This window comes from Carcharhinus amblyrhynchos, chromosome 28 (assembly GCF_965287045.1).
Source record: "Carcharhinus amblyrhynchos chromosome 28, sCarAmb.v2.hapA, whole genome shotgun sequence".
NCBI lineage: Eukaryota > Metazoa > Chordata > Chondrichthyes > Carcharhiniformes > Carcharhinidae > Carcharhinus > Carcharhinus amblyrhynchos.
In genome coordinates, this window is record NC_137351.1 from 18,647,704 (window position 1) to 18,664,239 (window position 16,536).

Below are 16,536 nucleotides of genomic sequence, written 5' to 3' on the forward strand. Positions count from 1 at the left end.
CCCTAAACTACAAGTCGCAATGACAACACTGCTATGCCACCTCCTTCCTCTTAACAATCATTGTGTCTAAAAAGAGTATGTATTCTCTCAAAGCAACGTGATCAGTGAGGGAGAAAGATAACACCTTCTGCTTACTTTTGTCCAGGCTACAAAATGAGAAATGGATGAATGTTCGAGTCGGAGACATAATCAAATTGGAAAACAATCAGTTTGTGGCTGTAAGTATTGTTGTTGAGAACCTAATTATTTGTAAGTTTGTTCTGGGTGATAAATACAGGGCTGTATTTATCACGTTCCCCAAACTAAACTGACAAAGTGGCATTGTGCCTTCTGCAAGAATCACAGAATCCCTACAGTACAGAAGGAGGCCATTCAACCCATCGAGCCTGCACTGATAACAATCCCACCCTATCCCCATAACCCCACATATTTATCCTGCTAATCCCCCCCAAAACTAGGGTCAACTTAACATGGCCAGTCAAGGTAACACACACATCTTTGGACTGTGGGAGAAAACCAGAGCACCCAGAGGAAACCCACATAGACATGGGGAGAACGTGCAAACTCCACATAGACAGTAACCCAAGCCGGGTATTGAACCCGGGTCCCTGGCACTGTGGACCACCAATGCTAACCACTGTGGTACCATACCGCCCCAAAACATTTTCAGTCGAATTATACTGAAAGTGGTGCCCCAATTGTATAAATATTTTCTAATATGCCAGATGTTCTTTATTCTAGTTGGCAGAATTCCCTGACCACACATTAAACTATGATTCAACTCTCTATATGTCTCTTGTTTACTTTAAACAGTATTTGACTACAGTCAGTGTAAGGCTAACCTATCTCAGATCAGCTAACCTTCCAGCATTAAAGCATTGTCTACCTACACTTTGTTAGCAGGGTACTATTCTGTATAGTCATACTGTCACAGACCAGGACCGGGATTCTGCAACCATTCATGTCAGCGGGATTCTCTGATCCTGTCAACGACGCACCCTTTGTCATGGGCTTCCTGGTGGTGGGGGGTGGCTTGAATGGGAATTCCCATTGTTAGTGACGGGACTAGAGGATCCTGCCACTAACAAATGGTGCACTGCCAAGAAAAATGCTGAGGGAAGGCCAGAGAATCTCACCCTTCATTAGAAACACAACAGGTATTTATCAAACAACAGAACAGCAGCCCACACGGCTGCCATTAGTCCCCTACATGTCTTCTGCCTGAGAGAGGATTCCACCCTCTGGGGTCACCACCCATTCTCATTCCCAATTGATCCCCAGGTGACCCTTACCCTGCCGTGGTGCCCTTAAAGGGACAATCACCACAATGGTACAATGACCCTGTCCTTAAAGGGCGAGTATACAGAGTAAATCATGCATGTTGTATTCATGGATGCAGATGCCAAGCTTTACTACAGATGAAAACCATCTTTAAATTGCTAAGCTGTAATCTAAAACTGATGAGCACATTCAAGTTCCTAATCAAACAACAACTGAACTCCTGGGTGGCCAATTCAGCAAAATGGCAATTGGTCTTAAAGAGACGAATCACGTCAAACAGAGCTCCATGTTTGTACAAGAATGTACTAAAATATTCCTGTCATTGGAAAACATTCACAAATACACCATAACACAACATGGTTTTTTAAAAATTTATTCTTTCATGGGATATGGACATCGCTGGCTGGTCATCATTTATTGCCCATCTCAAATTGCTCTTGAGGGGGTATTTAAGAGTCAAACACATTGCTGTGGCTCTGGAATCACATCTAGGCCACACCAGATAAGGACGGCAGATTTCCTTCCCTCGAGGACATTAGTGAACCAGATGGGTTTTTACGAAAATTGACAATGGTTTCATGGTCATTAGCAGATTTTTAATTCCAGATTTCTGTTGGATTCAAACTCCATCATTTACATTACCCGGAGTCTCTAGATTACCAGTGTAGTGACAGTATCACTACACCAGTGCTTCCCCGTAATGTGAGCAGGCAACTTATAACTAAAACATTTGCTCTCTCGCACACTTGGCTATCAAGTAAACAGTTTCTATTTTTAGCTGTACTTCTTCTTATCTCTGGCTTCACAGTCTCATGTGACTCATCCTGTGGTAGCCCTTTTAGCTCCATATCTTAGCACTTTGTTACACTGACTAACTCGTCTGTCTCCCCATTAGAGCAAAGTGAAATAAATTGTATAATGTAATTATTTTAGTGAAGAATGCTGCTTGGTCTTTATCGTATCTATTCTGCCTCTTATTACCTTTAGCCTTTCTGTCAGTCTCCCAACATCATGGCATTCACCCCCACAACACGCAACCCCTCCACCCACCTCTGTGATTGAGGATTATACGTACAGTGCACGCACATACACACACGTTCATTCACAGCCACGCTACCACTGTACACATGCCACACTGTCTCTCAGCCACAGACATCTCCACGCTCTCAGCACAGTGGTTAGCACTGCTGCCTCAATTCCGGCTTTGGATCACTGTCTGTCGAAGTCTGCACATTCTGGTTAGATGCATCGGCCATGCTAAATTCTCCCTCGGTGTACCCGAACAGTTGCTGGAATGTGGCGACTCGGAGATTTTGACAGTAACTTCATTGCAATGTGAATGTAAGCCTGCTTGTGACACTAATAAATAAATTTGTACTAATTGACACGTACACACGTGCACACATACACACGCACGCATACGCATGCACGCACACCTTCTTTAACAATAAAAGAACGTTACCATGAAGTAACTTAACAAAGGAGAACAATTTGAAAGGGGGGAAGAAAGCACAATTAGATCTTTAGGTAAAAGGAATAATTACCTTAAATTTTGCTGTACTTTATGGACACAGAATTGAATTGGAAAATGGTACTTTCTCTCAATAAACTTTTCAGTTCCTTCTTTCAACATTCTTCAATTCTTGGAATTTTTTTTAAAGTTTGTTTTGCCTTTGCCTCAAGTTCATACTGCCTGGATCACACTGTTCAGGCCCTGCTACCCTCACTCCCGGCCTCCATGTCAAGCATTGTCAAGCTCTCAAGTTGCAATCAATCTTTGAAATCTCCCTGCGTTTTAAAACTGGCCAGTGCATCATGAAGAAGTCTTAAGATGGTGCTTTCAAGTGACACTAAAGCCCTCTAGCAGATTTTACAACTTTCTATTCATTTTTGTGACCCAGACCCACGAATTCACAGTTCATTTTTACAGATGAAGCATTCCCACAATTGTACAGAGTTTTTTTGATTTGATTTGATTTATTATTGTGACATGTCTTGGAATAGTGAAAAATAATATCTCTTGCGCACTATACAGACAAAACATACCATTCATAGAGTACATAGGGGACAAAGAAAGAAGAAGGTGCAAAACGTGGAGTTACAGTCGCAGCTCAGGTGTAGAGAAAGATCAACTTAATATAAAGTAGGTCCATTCAAAAGTCTGATGGCAGCAGGGAAGAAGCTGTTCTTGAGTTGGTTGGTATGAGACCTCAGGCTTTTGTATCTTTTTCCTGACAGAAGGTGGAAGGGAGTATGTATGTCTGGCGTGCATGATCACACCTGGAGTGCTGTGCAAAGCTTTGGCCTCCATATCTAAGGAAGGATATATTTGTATTGGAGCCAGCACAGCCAGTGTTGACTAGATTGGTTCCTGGGAAGAGTGAATTGTCCGATGGAGAGAGGCTGAGTAGCCTGGGCGTGTTGCAGTCTAGAAGAACGTAAAGTGATCTCACCAAAACCTACGAGATTCTGAAAGGAGGCACTTAGAGGTTGCTTTCCTTGCTTGGGGAATCTAGAAGATGGGGACACAGTCTCAAGTTAAGGGGTTGATCATTTAGGGGATGAGAAATTTTTTCATGAGAAAGGGTTGTGAATCTTTGGAATTCACAACCAGGGAGGGTTGCAGATGCTCCATCATTGAATATATTTGTGACTGAGATAAATAGACCTTTGGTCTCTTGATAAGCTAAGAGATATGGGGAGTGGATGGGAAAGTGGAGTTGAGACTGAGGATCATCCATGATAGTAGAGTTATAGAGGTTTACAGCTTGGAAACAGGCCCTTTGGCCCAACCTGTCCAGGCTGTCCCTTTTTTTATAACCACCGAGCTAGTCCTAGTTGCTCGAGTTTGGCCCATATCTGCCTATGCTTATCTTACCCTCTCACGTTAAACCTATGCCCTCTAGTTTCAGACTCCCCTACATTTGGGAAAAGATGTTGATTATTTAGCTGGTCTATACCCCTCATTATTTTATTTATCTCTATAAAATGACCTCTGAGTCACCTACACTCCAGGGGAAAAAAGGCCCAGTCTACTCAGCCTCTCCTTATAACTCAAACCATCAAGTCCCAGTAGCATCCTAGTAAATCTTTTCTGTACTCTTTCTACTTTAATAATATCCTTTCTACAATAGGGTGACCAAAACTGTACACAGTGCTGAACAGCAGAACAGAATCAATGGGCTGAATGGTCTCCTACTTCTATTTCCAATGTTCCAAGAGAGACAGAGGAACAATGTTATAGTTTCTGAATACCAAAAGGCTGTGTTTATGAAATTTGATTTTGATTGAACTTTGCCCTATCTCCTTTCAGGCTGATCTGTTGCTGCTGTCCAGTAGCGAACCTCACGGACTTGGTTATGTTGAGACAGCCGAGCTTGATGGGTGAGAATCTTTTTCTTTATTTATGTACGGGTTTGACAGGCCAGCGTTTATTGCCCATTCTTAATCAAGGGCACTGTGTGCAATCCTGCAAAATCATGTGATGAATGAGGGGCGATTTCATAGAGGCTTATAAAATTCTAACAGGACTGGACAGGGTAGAATGCAGAAAGGACGTTGCCGATGGTGGGGTGTCCAGAACCAGGGGTCACAGTCTGAAGATTCGGAGTAGATCATTTAGAGCGGAGGTGAGGAGACATTTCTTCACCCAAAGAGTGGTGAGCCCGTGGAATTCATTACCACTGGAAGTAGTTGATGCCAAAATATTGAATGTCTCCAAGAGGTGGCTGGATATAGCATTTGAGGCGAATAGGATCAAAGGTTTGGGGAGAAAGTAGGATTAGGCTATTGAGTTGGACATAATGAATGGCAGAGCAGGCTCGAAGGGCCTCCTTATGCTCCTATCTTCTATGTTTCTATGTTTTACTAATCGGGGTGCTGAATTGAAGTGAATTTGTCGAGAAGAGATGGCAAATCATTTAATGACTGGTGGAAGTGGTAAAGTGTTATCCAAGGAGGAATGTGTTGACAGTCCAATTAGAACAGTCCTCTCTGAGAATTTACTCAAATCCTTGACAAAGTATGCAACAGTGGGAAGACATGTGCCTTCCACAACCTCAAAGTCCTGAAGTGCTTCACAACCATATATTATTGAAGTGTTATCACAGCTGCGATGCTGGAAGTGTGACAACCAGTCACTGCACAGCAAGATCCCAGAAACAGATGGCTATTCCAGGGCTGGTGATATTACATTCCCATGCTTCTGTAACAAACTAGATGTGTTAATTCTCTCTCTCTCTCTCTGCCCATGCAGAGCTCATCCCTCCTTTATCAGTGGTCACCGGGATAAGACCTTTCCTTCAGCATACCTATTCCATTGTAACCTCCCCAGTTTTAAAAAAAAATTCATGACTCTGTCTCTTTGCCAGTGCAGCTAAAGCCACGCCCCAATATCTTCACCTCTGTCTGTGAGAGGTTGGTGATATCTAGGCCACAGGCCTCTTGTGTACAGCCATCATAAAGGCTCTTCAGAGGTTTATTGAGGAGATACGAGGTCTGTGCGTTTTGTTCTCTTTCATCTCTTGCACAACGCTTGCTCCAGCCGGCATCCCACTTTGTGGCTCATGAAGCCTACCCAGTGCCAGCCTCCAGTGAATGAAACCTCCCCAACGAGAGATGTGAGCAGGAATGAAGGCAATCACTGTGTTTTGTGATTCCAGATTTGGACCCAAAACTTCCTAATGTCCTTGTTACCAAATCCAAAATCATGTCTATTATTGAATTTTCTCCATATTTCTTCCTCCTCAACAGTTGTGCCTGCCACTCATCCCACCGCCATTCCCTCCCAACCTCCATCTTCTCCCGCCACATGCAACCCCCACACAATATACCGTGTTTGTAAACCTATCTCCACTCACCCGATGAAGGTGCAGCACTCCCAAAGCTCGTGATTCCAAATAAACCTGTTGAACTTTAACTGGTGTCTGACACTTCTTACTGTGCTCTCCTTAAGATGCTGCTGACTGTCCCAGTCATTCCTTACACACTCTCCGCTCGGTGCTGCTGACTGTCCCAGTCATTCCATACACACTCTCCGCTCGGTGCTGCTGACTGTCCCAGTCATTCCTTACACACTCTCCGCTCGGTGCTGCAGACTGTCCCAGTCATTCCTTACACACTCTCCGCTCAGTGCTGCTGACTGTCCCAGTCATTCCTTACACACTGTCCGCTCGGTGCTGCTGACTGTCCCAGTCATTCCTTACACACTGTCCGCTCGGTGCTGCTGACTGTCCCAGTCTCTTCCTCTTACACTCTGCTCTAGGTACTGTCTGTCTGTCCCAGTCTCCTCCTCTCCCACTCTCCGCTCGGTGCTGCTGACTGTCCCATTCTTCTCCTCTAGGTGATGTCTGCCTGTCCCAGTCTCCTCCTCTCTCACTCTCTCCTAGGTACTGACTGCCTGTCTCAGTCTCCTTCTGTCCCACTCTCCAGTGCTGCTGACGGTCCCATTCTTCTCCTCTAGGTGCTGACTGTGCAATGTTCTCCTCCTCTTACACTCTGCTCCTAGTAGAAGTTAAATTTCTCACCCTTTCATTGACGGGACCTGCTTATAGACAAAATTCAGCTTGTTCCCTCCACGCAGTGATGTGTTACTGCTGCTGATTGGTAGTCACCCCCAATATCGCAACACCCTCTTCCCCCAGCCCCAGAAAATATCTGAGTGAGCCATCATTTGAAGTCCTTCAGGCCAGGCAGAATTAAGTTGATAATTCCTCATGCTGTTTTTTAAGACTCCTTATCCTGAACCACAGCTTAAGTATTTTAATTCGTCTTGTCAACATCTCTGAATAAGACTTGATTGTGACGAGGGCAATTAGCAATAGTTATCAGAGATACTTTCTCTTGTAACTCTATCTTCTCTCGCTGGCTCTTCAGTTTTAATCAGCTGCGTGTTTTGAAGTATCGGTGTATTCCTTTTTGTTCCCCCAAAAGCAAAGGCAGGTTAGCGGATATTCACTGGTGCTACAGTCAAGTTTCAGATTTTAAGTACCCATAAGATCAGCACTTGTAAACTGCAGCCACCTGGTGGCCGTGACTAGTTGTTACAGTCATCAGGTGGAGACTTTCATAGAATCCGTACAGTGCAGAAGGAGGCCACTCATCCCATTGTACCTGCACCGATCACAAGCCCACCCAGGCCCTATCCCGATAACCCCACCTATTTACCCTACTACTCCCCCTGACACTAAGGGGCAATTTAGCATGGCCAATGCACCTGGCCTGCACATCTTTGGAGTGTGGGAGGAAACCAGAGCACTGGGAGGAAGCCCACGCAGACGTGGGGAGAATGTGCAAGCTCCACACAGACAGTGAACCGAGGTCGGAATCGAACCTGGATTCCTGACATTGTGAGGCAGCAGTGCTAACCCGAATTTCACAGTAATTTCGTTGCAGTGTTAATGTAAGCTCTGTGACTAATAAATAAACTTTAAAAAAGTGATTTTTTTTAGTAATGTTTGAGGGATGGATGTTGGTGAGATGCCAATAAGAAATACTCTGCTCCCCTTTGAATTTGTGTCACATCATCTACCTCACTACCCCCCCCACCCCCCATTCCTCTCTCTTGACTCCTGCACTGTTGCTAAGTTACCAGACTGCTTATCTGACATGCGGTTCTGAATGAGCAGAGATTTGCTCCAAATTAACTATTGGGATATTGGATGGCCATCAGTTTCAGTCTTCATTCCGAACTCCAATCCCAAGTGATGTTTGAGAGTAAACCTTGGTGTCACTGTTACAATCCCCATGGAGACTTTTATAAAGCAGTATGGGTTTTCCAGTGACTGTAGCAAAGGATCACACAACAGGATTTCATGTTTGAAGGCTTTTACAGTAACAAGAAATCTCCTCCCTGCACACATCCACCTCTCTATCTTGCTTTCGTCCTTGAGTGACACGGTGGCACAGTGGTTAGCACTGCTATCTGACAGCACTGAAGACCCAGGTTCGATTCCCGGCTTGGGTGACTGTGTGGAATTTGCACTTCCTCTCCATCTCTGCGTGGTTTTCCTCCGGGTGCTCCGGCTTCCTCCCACAGTCTGAAAGACGTGCTTGTTAGATGCGTTGGCCATGCTAAATTCTCCCTCAGTGTACCCTAACAGGCGCCGAAGTGTGACAACTAGGGCATTTTCAACAGTAACTTTATTGCAGTGTTAATGTAAGCCTCCTTGTGACTCAAAATCAACATTGACTAAACATTATTTAGTAGATAACTAATATGCTAAACGACAAAGGATATTCTCTATTAACTTCTAATGCAACTGAAAATCCCATGCTACGTTTATACATCACACTGCACTCTCTGCAGAAATGTATATTAAGGTCCCCGGCTCCTCCTGGCTCTAACAGCTAGGACCCCTTCTTGCTGCTTCGCCAGGGTAAATCTTCGATCTTTATAACAAAGTCCCCTGCCCCACTCCATTTTTTGAGCATACTCAAATGGACTTCCAGTAGCAAGGCACCCTCTAGCAGTTTTGTGGTCTCTAAATCTTCACAAGCCATGTTTTTTTGATTTGGGAATCAGTCCTCACCAACAGTGTGTTAGGGGACTAACTCGGAGTCAGCCCTGGCTTAGCAACACGTGTTGTGGGTCTTCTCCTGTTAAATCTCTTGGTCTGATGGACTGAGGGCCCGGGTAGCAGATACCTCGTTCTTTGTGTCCAAACTTGCACTTTATTTTGAATAAGCTTTGATCTGCCACCATATCTAGCAGGTCACATGGGCTTGTCACCAGGCAGATTTAGTAGGAGGCCGCATTTCCGTCTCCAATTGAATTAAAGGAGGCAGCTTAAACCCAGTGTTCATAACAGTCACGTTTGATCCTGAGATGACCCTGGAGCTTCGTGTTCATACTGTCACTCAAACTGCCTATTTCCACAACAGTAACATCAGCTTATCTGCAGCTGAACCCCACACTCATACATCATTAGCTCTGGACTCTGCAATTCTATGGCATTCCTCACTGATCTCCTACATTCAACCCTCTGTAAACTTGAAGTCATCCAAATCTCAGCAGCCTATGTCTGAACTTGCAGAAAATCCTGTTCCCTATCATCCCAAACAGCAACTTGATTTTAAAATTCCCATCCTTATTTTCGAATCCCCGCTTTGGTGTCTCAGCTCCCTACCTCTCTAATCTCCCCTAGCCCCTCAACCCACTGTGATATCTGCATCCTCTAATTCTCCCCTTATCCCCAAATTTAATCGCTCTGCCATTGGTGGCTGTGCCTTCAGTTGCGTAGGCCTCAATCTCTGGAATCTCCTCCCTATACACATCTGTCTCTCTATCTCGCTTTCTTCCTTGGGTGGCACGGTGGCACAGTGGTTAGCGCTGCTGTCTCACAGCGCCAAAGACATGAGCTCAATTCCCGGCTTGGGTGACTGTGTGGAATTTGCACGTCCTCTCTTTGTCTGCATGGTTTTCCTCCGGGTGCTCCGGTTTCCTCCCACAGTCTGAAAGACGTGCTTGTTAGGTGTGTTGGCCATGCTAAATTCTTCCTCAGAATACCCAAACAGCTGCTGGAGTGTGATTACTAGGGGATTTTCAACAGTAACTTTATCGCAGTGTTAATGTAAGCCTCCTTGTGACAGTAATAAGTAAACTTAGCTGAACTTAAGGATACGTCTTAAAACCGACCAACTTGATATTTCCTCATTTGGCACGGTGTCATACTTGGTTTTATAATGCTAGGGGTGTTTCATTGAAGTTAAAGTTTATTTATTAATGTCACAAGTAGGCTTACATTAATACTGCAATGAAGTTACTGTGAAAATCCCCTAGTCGCCACACTCCGGCGCCTGTTCAGATGCACTGAGGGAGAATTTAGCCTGGCCAATGCACCTAACCAGCAGTGGGAGGAAACCGGAGCACCCGGAGGAATCCCATGCAGACACGGATAGAACGTGCAGACTCGACATAGACAATGACCCAAGCCAGGAATCGAACCTGGGTCCCTGGCATTGTGAGGCAGCAGTGCTAACCACTGTGCCACCATGCCACCCAACATTACATTAAACTTGCAGTATAAATATAAGTTGCTGAAGTTTTATTCTGCACAAGACCTTGGTTTACCATCCTCTTTGAAAAGATTATCCTCGGGACTGCACTGAAGTGCCAACTTTAGGTTTTCATGTGGGAGACTTTGAAGTGGATTCTTAATTCAGGCAAGGATGTTACCAACTGAGCCATGGTTGACATCAAGGTCAACTTAATTGACACCCAATTGATCTCTCCAGAGTTGAAAAGCAAAATGGAACTGATCCATATTAATGAATGCTTTTTGCTCAACAAACATTGATTCAGGGAAGGGTTAGCTTTCTGTCGAATAAAGTAGCCTGTAGTTTCTTTCAGTAATTTTAATTGTTCAAAGACAATGGTATTCTGTTCTAAATTTAAAAATCTCATTGGTAGCTAGCTTAGGGATCTCGTGAGTGTACATGAGCCATCATACTGTTCTTCATCAGTGTATTCAGGCTCTTATGCACATTGATAATGGTTAATCTGAAAGCAATATTGATTCATGTTCGGAAGAACGGAATACAGGATAGAACGTGTTATTTACGATGCATTTCACATCCTGGAGAAGTTCCAAATCCTGCATTTCTGACTTGTCAGAGCCAACCTCGGAGACCATGTGATGACTTTCTCCTTCAATAGAATGGGAGCCCACGCAGTTTAAAGGAGAGTGTGGGCTTTAAACTTTCAGTTATTGCTTGGAGTAAGAAGATTGTAGGAGTAAATAAGTCGCTGCTGTTTCTTGTAAATAGTTGCCTATAAATAGTTTTTTCTGCCTGTAAATAAATAGATTTTGCCTTTATCTACTAGTGGACACTGGAGTTGTTGTTATTAAATGACTAAATATTATTTCTTTACAACGTTTTTACATGAGTTATTAGAACAGTGAAATGCACCTCCGTATTTCCTGTTTGATTTGTGCAGGATGCAATCACTATTTTCCTGACTTGTTCCAACAGAGAAACCAACTTGAAAGTTCGACAAGCACTGACAGTCACTTCAGAACTGGGCGCAGATATGTGTAGGTTGGCAGAGTTTGATGGTGAGTCTAATTTATTGTATTAATTTGTTGACAGAAGGTCACCAGCAAACTGCACTGAAGGGGAGAATTGGGCTCCAATACTAGAGTCATAGAGGTTTACAGCATGAAAACCGGCCCTTCGGCCCAACTTGTCTATGCCACCCTTTTGTTTTAACCACTAAGCTAGTCCCGATTGCCACCGTTTGGCTCATTTCCCTCTTTCCCCATCTTACACACGTAACTGCCTTATGCTTTTTAAAAGACAAAATTGTACCAGCCTCTCTACGACCTCTCACTCACCATCCTATGTGAAAAAATTGCCCCTTTGGACCCTTTTGTATCTCTCTGTCCTCTCACCTTAAACCTATGCCCTCTAGTTTTAGACTCCCCTACCTTTGGGAAAAGATATTGACTATCTAACTGATCTGTGCCCCTCCTTATTTTATAGACCTCTATAAGATCACCTCCTTCACTCCAGGGTAAAAAGTCCCAGTCTGTCCAGCCTCTCCTTATAACTCAAACCATTAAGTCCCGGTAACATCCTAGTAAACCTTCTCTGCACTCTTTCTAGTTCAATAATATCCTCTCTATAATAGGGTGACCAGTGCTGTACACGGTATTCCAAGTAGTGTGGCCTTACCAATGTCTTGTACATCTAGGCGAACAGTGATCACTCTGTGAAGAAAGTCACAAGATCAATAGTGGATCAGGAACAGGAAATTGCATTCAGTCGATTCCATTTCTTGAAGGCTGAACAATGATTTTTCTGGAGATCTGCGTCAACATGTTCATATCATAGTCTTCTCCCTGTTCATTCTTGCGATTTACACAGCTGTGCACTTGAGCCATTAAATTGTCATCATCAACATCATTACACAGCTACACAAAATCTGCCAAATCTGTAAGTGTAGGCTTCAAAATAAAGTTGAGGCGCCAGGCAGTGAAATTATGCTATAAATGAACAGGGCAGGAGGTGGGTTATGTTGAAGATCGTGACTTTGTGTTCATCTTATTTATTGCAAGGCCTTATTTATATTCCAAACTTGCCATTTTTCTTTTTTAAGTTTTTCTTGTGGGGGTTGATCATTGCTGGCAAGACCAGCATTTGTTGCTCATTCCAAATTGCCGTTGAGAATGTAGTGAGCCACTACCTTCAATAACTGCAGTCCAACTGGTGTATGTACACCGGGTATATTTATACATATATAAATATATACTGTTATGGAGGTGTCACTTTGACCCAGTGAAGGAACAACAATATAGTTACAAGTCGGGATATATCGCTTGGAGGGGAACTTGCCGATGATGTTCCTGTCCATCTGCTGCACTTGTCCTTCTAGGTAATAGAGGTAGCAGGTTCAGAAGGTGCTTCAAATGAGGTTTGGCAAATTGCTGCAGTGCATCATGTATGTGCATCTCAGCCATAATGTGCCATTGTTTGGAGGGAGTGAATGGAGGGTGATGAACTATGGTATCAATCAAGTGGGCTACTTTATCTTGAATGGGCTGCACAGTGATTAGCACTGCTGCTTCACAGCGACCAGGGTTTGATTCCTGGCTTGGGTCACTGTCCATGTGGAGTTTGCATGTTCTCCCCATGTCTGCATGGGTTTCCTCCAAGTGCTCCAGTTTCCTCCCACAGTCTGAAAGACATGCTGGTTAGGTGCATTGACCCAAACAGGCATCACAGTGTGGCGACTAGGGGAATTTCACAGTAACTTCATTGCAGTGTTAATGTAAGCCTTACTTTTGACGAATAAATAAACTTTAAAAGAATGAGCTTCTTGAATGTTGTTAGAGCTGCACTCATCCAGGCAAGTGGAGAGTATTCCATCACAGTCCTGACTTGAGCCTTGTAGGTGATGGACAGGCTTTGGGGAGTCAGGAATTTTATTAGCCACTACAGAATTCCCAGCCTGTGATCTGTTCTTTTAGCCACAGTATTGATATAGTTGATCCAGTTAAGTTTCTGGTCAATAGTAACCTCATGGTAATGCTATTGAACATCATGGGGAGATGGTTAGTTTCTCCCTTGTTGGAGATGGTCATTGCCTGGCAGTTGTGTGGCGTGAACTTGCCACTTATCAGCCCAAACCTGAATGTTATCGAGGCCATGTTGCCTGGGGGACACGGACTGTTTCAGTGTCTGAGGAATCAAGAGTGGTATTGAACATTGTGTAATCATACGTACTGTTAATAACATCACTGGTGTTATCTGCGAGAGCGTCTCAAAACCCCGAAGGATAACTTGACACACTGGTTCTTAGTGGTGTGCAATGTAGTGTGTACAACGTGAGAACAATGTACAAGCTGGTGAAGAACTAGTCCAGTAGTTGTGTAAACAATTAATAAAGAGTATCTAGTGAAGTAAAATAAAAGAAAAACACTCGACAAGAAAGACTAATATGCACTATGTCACTTAAATATATTAATAAATCGACATACTATTTTCTGTGAAAAAACATCATTTCTAAAATATACCCACTTTCTCTGAACTCACTGAGATAACCTTTTCCCAATTTAATAACTCTACGCATGGAATTTTCCCACCCCCTCGCTCGCTGCGGGAATCATAGTGGGCAGGTCATGGATCATGCGATAGTCTGGTGACCTCAGGCAGGATTTGTCAACCTTGAGGTGAGCGCAGCCAGAAAATCCCACCCAAAAGGTCAAATCCAGCTAATAGTTACTAGGCAATACAGCTTAGATGACTAAACCTGGGAAATGTCTTTTGCCTGCTCAGTTACCTTAGTCTGAGGATAAGGGGTAAACCTTTTAGAAGTGAGGTGAGGAGAAATTTCTTTGCCTGGAGGATGGTGCAGTGTGGAATTCACTACCACCAAATGTAGTTGAGGCCAAAACATTGTCTAATTTCACAAAGAAATTAGATATAACTCTTGGGGCTAACGGGATCAAGGGATATGGGGGAAAGGAGGATTAAAATATTGGATTTGATGATCAGCCATGATCAAAATGAATGGTGAAGCAGGCTCAGAGGGCCAAACGGCCTACTCCTGCTTCTAGTTTCTGTGTTTCCTTCCAACATAAGTTCAGGGATGGCTCGGGGCAGCACAGTGGTTAGTACTGCTGCCTCACAGCGCCAGGGACCCAGGTTTGATTCCCAGCTTGGGTCACTGTCTGTGTGGAGTTTGCACATTCTCCCAGTGTCTGTGTGGGTTTCCCCCAGGTGCTCCGGTTTCCTGCCACGTTCTGCAAAACATGCCGCATTCAGTGCATTGACCCGAACTGGCGCCAGAGTGTGGCGACTAGGGGAATTTCACAGAACTTCATTGCAGTGTTAATTTTTTTAAGCCTTGCTTGTGACTAATAAATAAACATTTAAAAAAAAGAATTTGGAGTGTTCACCGATTATGATGATACCTGGGGCCTCGGCCACCAGCCTGAAGAATTCCTGCAACAATAGAACATAAAACAGCGCCGTACAGGCCCTTCAGCCCTCGATGTTGCACCGACCAGTGGAACCAATCTAATGACCCTCTAACCTAAACTATTCCGATGTTATCCATATGCCTATCCACTGACCATTTGAATGCCCTTAAAGTTGGTGAGTCCACAACTGCTGCAGGCAGGGCATTCCACGCCCTTACTACCCTCTGAGTAAAGAACCTACCTCTGACATCCGTCCTATAATTACCACCCCTTAATTTAAAGCTACGTCCCCTCATGTTAGCCATCACCATCCTAGGACAAAGGCTCTCACTATCCACTCTATCTAACCCTCTGATCATCTTGTATGCCTCAATTAGGTCACCTCTCAACCTTCTTCTTTCTAACGAAAACAACCTCAAGTCCCTCAGCCTTTCCTCATAAGACCTTCCCACCATACCAGGCAACAACCTGGTAAACCTCCTCTGCACCCTTTCCAATGTCTCCACATCCTTCTTATAATGCAGCGACCAGAACTGTACACAATACTCCAATGTCTTGGGGTTGAGGTAATTTGCTTCTGCCCATCACAACCATGTACTTCACAATTGTAAATACCAGTTTTAAAGTCAAATGAAGAATTGTGACCACGTAACCTGAATTTTATTTTACATAATTTTGGTTTTGATGTGGAGGTATCACCTGGGGAGATAGCTGCCTGGAAATTTTAAACGTCGACTCACATTTCGTCTTTCGAAGGAATTGGTCAGAATAGTTCAATCCAGTGGGTCTTATAGCCAGGAGAAAAGCAAGAACTCATTTAAAATGTCCGCATACTCAGAAAGGTTGAAGCATATTATCCAATACCATAGCGTTTCAGTACTTTCCTTAATTTAAAGCTCATTGTTTTCAGAATATTAGTTAAAAATTCAACAGGATGAAATCTTCCAAGGAGTTGCATCTCACCAGGTAAATGTTCCTGAATAAAAGCTAAAAGAGAAAATGCTGGAAAATCTCAGCAGGTCTGGCAGCATCTATAAGGAGAGAAAAGAGCTGATGTTTTGAGTCCAGATAACCCTTTGTCAAAGCTAAAAGGCATAGCAAGTGGGAGATATTTATATAGTTGGGTGAGGGAATGAAAAATGAGCCAGAGCCACAAAAACCAGAAGAAAGGCTGCTAATGGCTGTCCACAGAGAGAAGAAAGGGTGTGAATGGCCAAACGACAGAGAACCTGAAATCATCTGTGACAGATGAAGATGGGGGGGGGGGAATGGGTGGGAGAGAGGTAAAATTGGGAGAAAAGGGGGAGAAAAGGTAAGAAAAGGGGGGATTAAAATAGGGAGAAGGATGGTGGGGGGGGAGAAAAATAAAGAAATAAATAAAATGTTCCTAAATAATGCCCTGGTGATGCATCAAAGTTAATAATATTCAAAACAAAAAATAAGAAGTCTCACAACACCTCTCTCCTGACACTCAAACAACAGCCTCCAAAGAGAGAGAGAGGCAGAGATAGCTCTTGCTTCTTTCAGGACCATACAGAAACTGCTTGCTTTTCCCTGTAAGCTTAGTCCAGCTCATTCACATGACTCTGCCTCTTGTTAATCATCCTAAACAATTCATACTGTGAAACCTCAGAGAAAAAGGCAAACAAATATGCAAAACTCAGATTAAAACAAGTATCCATTATCTAAGATCAGTTACTATCCTGCATGCTCAGCATGTGAGCTGCCTGGTGCTGGTAGACTGGCACTGTGTAAACAGAGCTGTATTTTAAACATAGCCCTCACTAGAAACCTGATATAAATACAGCTCTTAAAGGCACAGTATCCTCAC

At 43.7% G+C, this 16,536-nt stretch overlaps 1 protein-coding gene across 6 annotated transcripts in view; it reads left to right on the top strand.

The window, feature by feature from the left end:
• atp8b4 (ATPase phospholipid transporting 8B4) overlaps positions 1-16,536 on the top strand; it is a 288,525-nt gene that overhangs the window by 211,026 nt on the left and 60,963 nt on the right. For all 6 annotated transcript variants that reach the window (XM_080214353.1, XM_080214351.1, XM_080214349.1 and 3 more), the window contains 3 exons: positions 146-218; positions 4,595-4,665; positions 11,254-11,336. In XM_080214353.1, coding sequence (XP_080070479.1) covers positions 146-218; positions 4,595-4,665; positions 11,254-11,336 — 227 coding nt within the window. The remainder of the gene's footprint in view (positions 1-145; positions 219-4,594; positions 4,666-11,253; positions 11,337-16,536) is intronic.